A 6,000-nucleotide genomic window follows, 5' to 3' on the forward strand; every position below is an offset into this window, starting at 1 on the left:
CCTCTTATCAGCAAAAGTCTACGGTAAGTCTTAGCTCCAGCCTCTCTGTTCAAAAGCTAACCCCTTTATCCGTCTCTCCGTTCTAGGGTCTCCTTTTATTAATGCGATTATTCACAAAGGATTTGATGAAAGACATGCATACATTGGAGGGATGTTTGGAGCTGGAATTTACTTTGCAGAGAACTCCTCGAAAAGTAACCAGTATGTGTATGGAATTGGGGGAGGGACAGGCTGCCCAACACACAAAGACCGATCCTGTTACATCTGTCATAGGTAAGTTTCCAGTGGATTTGCGCGCAGGGAAAACACAGTTTTGGCCTCCTTTATACTTTATAGTTCTGGCTCAGGAGGCGCTTCAGAGACAGAATAGCCACTTGGGCTCAGACATAGCAGGAAAATTCAGTTTTAAGGGTTTGAAAATTACATCAAGACATTGAGTTTACAGAAAGTATAAATAAAAGGGAATGGTGGCTTATGAATAGGGCTTGAAACTGAGTAGATCATGGAAAATAATAGTGATCAGATGTCAAGCAATCTTTAAAGTTGCTTTTGCCTCCATATGGTCTCTTCTGGATTTATTGTGCTTGACTTAAGAGCAGTGTTTTTGTAGAGGGCAAGTATTCATGGATTTTGTATGTCATTCATTCAAGGCCTTGCTTGTCAATGAAATACATTAACAAGCTTTGCTGTGCTTCATAAGCTATGGCCTTGGCCTTTCTCCGTTTCCAAATCAGTCATTGGTTGATAAGAATTTGAGCTGCCTACAACAGTACAGTTTAAAATAAATTATAAAACAGATCTTCACAGCCTGCATTTTACCAGCTGTATGTCCACACACACCATTTTAGTGAAAGTTTGACTTTCATCTATATTTTTCATTTTAAATTTGTATTCTTAATTTCCTTATGTGAAGGCTCAGGGAAATGGATTTTGATAACTTAAACAAGCGCCTAAATTTCAATGTCATTCTTAAGGTTTTCAGTAGTCGTCTGCTCCCAGTAAGATTTTTTTTATGTTTTGTGTTTGTTTTTTCTCTTAGACAAATGCTTTTCTGTAGAGTCACGCTTGGAAAATCCTTTCTGCAGTTCAGTACAATGAAAATGGCTCATGCCCCTCCGGGACATCATTCTGTAATTGGCAGGCCAAGCGTGAATGGACTTGCATATGCTGAATATGTTATCTACAGAGGAGAGCAGGTATGCAGATTATAAAGCATCAGAATAATGGAATGTGCAAAATGTGTAGTCAGTGTGGCCATATCACACACCTGGTGCTGTGTGCTTGTCTGAGAACAAGCCAGAGGAAGTTCCCAAGTGAGGTACACGTCAGGGCTCGACAGCAAGTCATTTTAATACATAGTGGAGGCCAGATGCCCAGCTGGTGTAAATCAGCACAGCTCCATTGATTTCCATGGAGCTGCACTGTTCACTACAGATGAGGATCTGACTTCTGTGTATATATTCTCCTCCCCTTGTCTGGTACTGCTAGCCAAGAGCCTCTGAAAATTTTGATTGATTGCCTTGGTAGCGTGGCACACGGCACTGATCCTCCATTGTATTGGCTCTGCTGCAGCGACGGCAGGCTAATTGCAAGGACTCTTCTGCTGGTTATGCGGACAGCTGTGTCTTGTGCCATAGAGTCCAGTTAGTAATTATATTGGCTTTTGCTTCAAGGTATACAGTTGCTGGCCAAAAAGGGAGAGGGGAGAATGTGGCTAAACTTTATCTTCTCTTTGTGTCAGCATAAGTAGTGTTCAAGACTAGATGTGAATAAAAACAGTTCAGATAAGACATTTGCCTGGGGAATACAACTTTCCATGTACATGACCTGTTTACTCTGAGCACCGGCGGGAAGCTTGTCCCCACAGTCCCTGGCTCAGAGGAGGTAGTGAAGCTCCGCAATACTAGATCCTGGGGCCACAAAGTGGAATACAGCCAGCAGGCGCAGTGCCCCAATGACCTGAAGAGAGGGTTATGTGCTTAGTGCCCATTCCGTAGTTACCTTACTCCTAAAATGTTGGCAGATCACGAAACAGCTCACCAGCCAGCACTTCGCTAGGGTCGCTGACCAGTCAGATAGTACAGTCTGTATTCTGTTACTTCCTGCAGACAGAAACTTACCCAGGTTGTTAGCTCCAGAAGAGAGAAACTCTACAAGTTTGGCTCTCAGCTCCATTCACCCATACAGTGGTAATGCCCACATGGAGCAAACTCCTTTTTCTTAAGACTTGTTGCCTTGTTTCCGGTGGCCCCTGAATGTTTGGAACCATGGGTACAGTAGTGCTCAGCACCCAGCTGCTCCCATTGTTCTCAGTGCTGAGCACGGGAAAATCTGGCTCTTTTTGCTGCGCACTCACTGCCAAAGGCGGCTAGTTCTCCTGCTGCTTTCGTCTCTGCTCTCCTTTCGTAGCTGTGCTCAGGATTTCCAGTGCAGTGAATAACGGGGACTAGGAGGAGCAGATATACAGTACTCCTTGCTGAGGAATCTCATTGATCTCTACAAGGGAATGGTACAGAGCAGAGAGGGAGAGCAGATGGGAGGAGGAAGATGTTAACGCTAAAACATCAGTGTTACAATAAGAGACGTAATATCCTCTGTGGCCTAAATCCTTTTGAAAGGGACCTGGGTGTGGGCAGTCTGGCCTAGCGGTCACAGCTGGGCTGGGATCTGCACGTCAGGGATGGTAGTTGCTGAGTAGGAGTCGGAGGACTCACAAGAGCCAGGTTCAGCAAGCAAGAGTTGGGATCAGAGGCAGGCTGAGTCGGAGACGAGAGGTCAGAGGCAGTACCAGGCTGGAATCAGGAGGGAAGAGTCAGGATCAGAGTCAAGTTGTGATTGGAGACTGGAGATCAGCTGACAAAGCGAAGTCTGGTATCACAGCAGGCCAGAGTCTGTGTGGTTGCCCAGACAACTTCCTGTGGCAACTCCTGGGGTTTAATAGGGCCCCTGGCCAGTGAAAGGGCCACCGGGTACATCACTCTGGTTCCCTTGGTGGGTGCTTCCTGCAGCACCTACCCTTCACAGTGCTTCCTGGCTGTGGCTCTCAGTAGCCGGTGGCTCTGTGGGGAATGTTCACCATCCCAACCTCTGCAGACCCAGGGTCTAGTCCACGGACCCTTACTTTGTAGTACTTCAGCGACGCAGAATAAGTGAAGGCTGAAACTCTAACTTATTGTCCATATCCTTACAGAAAGCAACGGTTTGTTTCTTTCCTTGTTTTCAGGCTTACCCAGAATATCTCATTACATACCAGATCATGAAACCAGACGCTCCCTCACAGACTTCAACAGCAGCAGAGCAGAAGACCTAGTAAATGGAGAGGGGTGAAGCAAAATATGATTTAAATCTTGGACTGGATGACATTTTGTTTCAGAAAACTAATATCATATAAAATTCTTGACAACTTGGAAATAAGCTGTATGTCTTTTATAAAGCATTGCTATATTGACAAGTATAATATGAGTAACTGATACATACTCAACTGCTACTGTTCCTTTTGAGGAAATGTTTACAAGGGACTGCCTTTTTACAACGTATCTCAGGCTCATTCTCACTGCAGTTACCAAGTGTAAAACAACATTGCATTGATCTAGACTATGGGAACATTGTGCTACAAGTAGAGAACATTACCTGTACAACTCCACATGTTAAAATTTCACACACTACTGTTCTCGTTATTTTTATTTACAGATACATTGCATTAAACCCACAATTTCTTTTCAGCACACAAAATTCAACTTACTGTTTAAAGAGATCTTAGTCAACTATTTATTTTACTTCTTTTGTATTCAGAAATTGAGCCAGAACCTTCTTAAAGATATTTTGCACAAAGTCAAGTTGACTAAAATCATTAACAATGCAATATGAATTTCTTATCCAAGAAGGGGTAGGTCCAATTCTTCAGCTTAGGGGTTTTCTGCACTTTTATGAGCAAACGTTGCTACAGGCTTAACTTTAGGGTGGAAATAAATCTAGTTTCAATTTGCTGCTTACTCTGTCAGCTTTCTAGGGGAAGCTCCAAAGGTATTGGTGAGCTTCATGAACTTCATAAAGCTGCCTCTTCTGCTTGGTAAAACATCATGAAGCAGGTCAGTGTCCTCTGCTGACTACAATATATGTGTCACTTTGTGAACGAAAGATTAATAAGACTGCTATAAAGTACAATGCAGCCTGTGAAATGTTCTCAAGTGACAGTGGCATAAGCTTTAATAGGAGCGACTCTGCGAGGGGGTGGAAATGAGTGGGTAAAAGCCAGAAGATTGTGTGGATGAGTATAAAGTGCCGTTCCTTAAAAACTCACCCAGCAACTGGCTTATTTAAACAACATGAATGGTATTATGTTATGTTGGGTTCATGCCGTGTCTTCATGCGCAACATCACAATTGAAGAACACAAGTGATGTACAAAAAAGATATAAACTTTTCTTTCCACCAGTGTATAATTGGTTTTAAACATCAACTAGTGGTGACTGGGTTGATATAAGAACAAAGCTAGGCTTTGTTCTTTCTAATCACCCTTACTGCAATTTTCTGTTTTTATTTTGTCTGGGTGGGGGAAGGTTGCTTTCAAGCACTGCTTAGCATAATATAAAATGGTTTTAAATGTCCAGTCCAGAGAATGTACATTTAACAAAAACAAAATCTTGACTTCCTTTTACGACTTTAACTTTAGAAGGAAGGAGGAAGTTGAAAATCAGATCATTTTAAGATTCTTTTTTAATAGGCTGTATCACTGAGAGGCAGCATTTGTTGTACAGTGACTTTGGAAAATGTACGTCTGAGAGGGCAATGCATTTTGCTAGTGCATAACAACCAGCCATGTTATATTGCTCATGTTCCAGTTCTTGCATTAATGCCTTTTACTTCCAGAAAGTATTGAAATGACAGGTTAGAGTATTGCATTTAGTTTACAAAGTAAAAGCATTGTCTACCTCCAGGTAGAACTTGCAGAAATCTGCTGATAAAACAAGCAAAAAAAAAAATCTGAACAGAGCTTTTCAGTATAAAAACAGAAGAAATTCTGCAGAAAGATTCTTGCAGAGAACAAATTTTACCACTTGTAAAGTTAGTCATTTGAGGCAGCCTGGCTGAACCGCATGTCATCTTTTGTATAGAGAAAAGGTTAGAAGCAGCAGTTCCAATAAACATCAAACTTTCGTTTGTTTCGCTTAAGTCTCCTGTTCTGGCACTGGACATATGGTTCTGAGCTTGGTTTTGTGACACCATTTAATATACTTCATCAGTCCAAACCAGAAGCAAGACCCAGCTGTCTCTTTTAATTGAATTTCATTGACTCAAGTTGGGTGTTTGTGTTTCGGCTACTTGTTTAATAGTGTTAGAATTCAAATGATAACAACTAGGCTTTGAAGTTTTGTATTCATTTAGAAGGGTTTTTTATTTTATTTTATTTTATTTAGTTAACCAAGGGTTGGGGATGTGCCATCTACAGTAGTTTCAGATAGCTGTTAAAATGCATATTACTTGCCATCCTCAATTAGACATAGTTTTAAATGGTAACACAGTCGTGCATCTTAGTTAAGCGAAACAGTTAACATGGGTGTAGAAGTTCAAAGCTTTACAGCTTAAAAAAAACCCTATGCCTGATTCTGTTGTTGTTTGTTGTTTCCAATGTACTAATTGAACTAATGGCTGCTCTAGGTTTCAAGCTGGAGCTCTAAACTTCTAGAAAACAAAAATGTGGTCCAATATCTTTTAACTGCCAGTGTTATGTATCTGATGTTCTGTGCAGAGTAAAGGTGCTGTGTGAGGAAATCATTTGCAGTGGTTTTTGTCTTGTGATCACTTGATTTCGTAACTGTTCGTGGCCAAAAGTTGAAGAATGTGCACCTGCTGAAAGTCATTCACATGTCACAGAAGCCTAATACCATTCTCGCTAAAGGAATAAAGAGTAGATCCTCAGCTGTTGTACATTGTCAGAGCTTCACTGATGGCACTTGACACCAGCTGAGGTGCTGTCCCCAAATGTCCAACTCTGAGACTT

At 41.6% G+C, this 6,000-nt stretch overlaps 1 protein-coding gene across 1 annotated transcript in view; it reads left to right on the forward strand.

Moving 5' to 3' along the window:
• Window positions 1–5,771, forward strand: part of TNKS (tankyrase) — a 240,845-nt gene extending 235,074 nt beyond the window's left edge. The window contains exons 25-27 of the mRNA XM_067556877.1: window positions 87–273; window positions 1,040–1,196; window positions 3,224–5,771. Coding sequence (XP_067412978.1) covers window positions 87–273; window positions 1,040–1,196; window positions 3,224–3,310 — 431 coding nt within the window. The 3' untranslated portion in view covers window positions 3,311–5,771. The remainder of the gene's footprint in view (window positions 1–86; window positions 274–1,039; window positions 1,197–3,223) is intronic.
• The last annotated feature ends 229 nt before the right edge of the window (window positions 5,772–6,000 follow it).

The sequence above is a fragment of the Emydura macquarii genome, unplaced genomic scaffold (assembly GCF_026122565.2).
Source record: "Emydura macquarii macquarii isolate MOO-44397 ecotype Brisbane River unplaced genomic scaffold, CSIRO-AGI_Emac_v2 contig_1790, whole genome shotgun sequence".
Lineage (NCBI taxonomy): Eukaryota > Metazoa > Chordata > Testudines > Chelidae > Emydura > Emydura macquarii.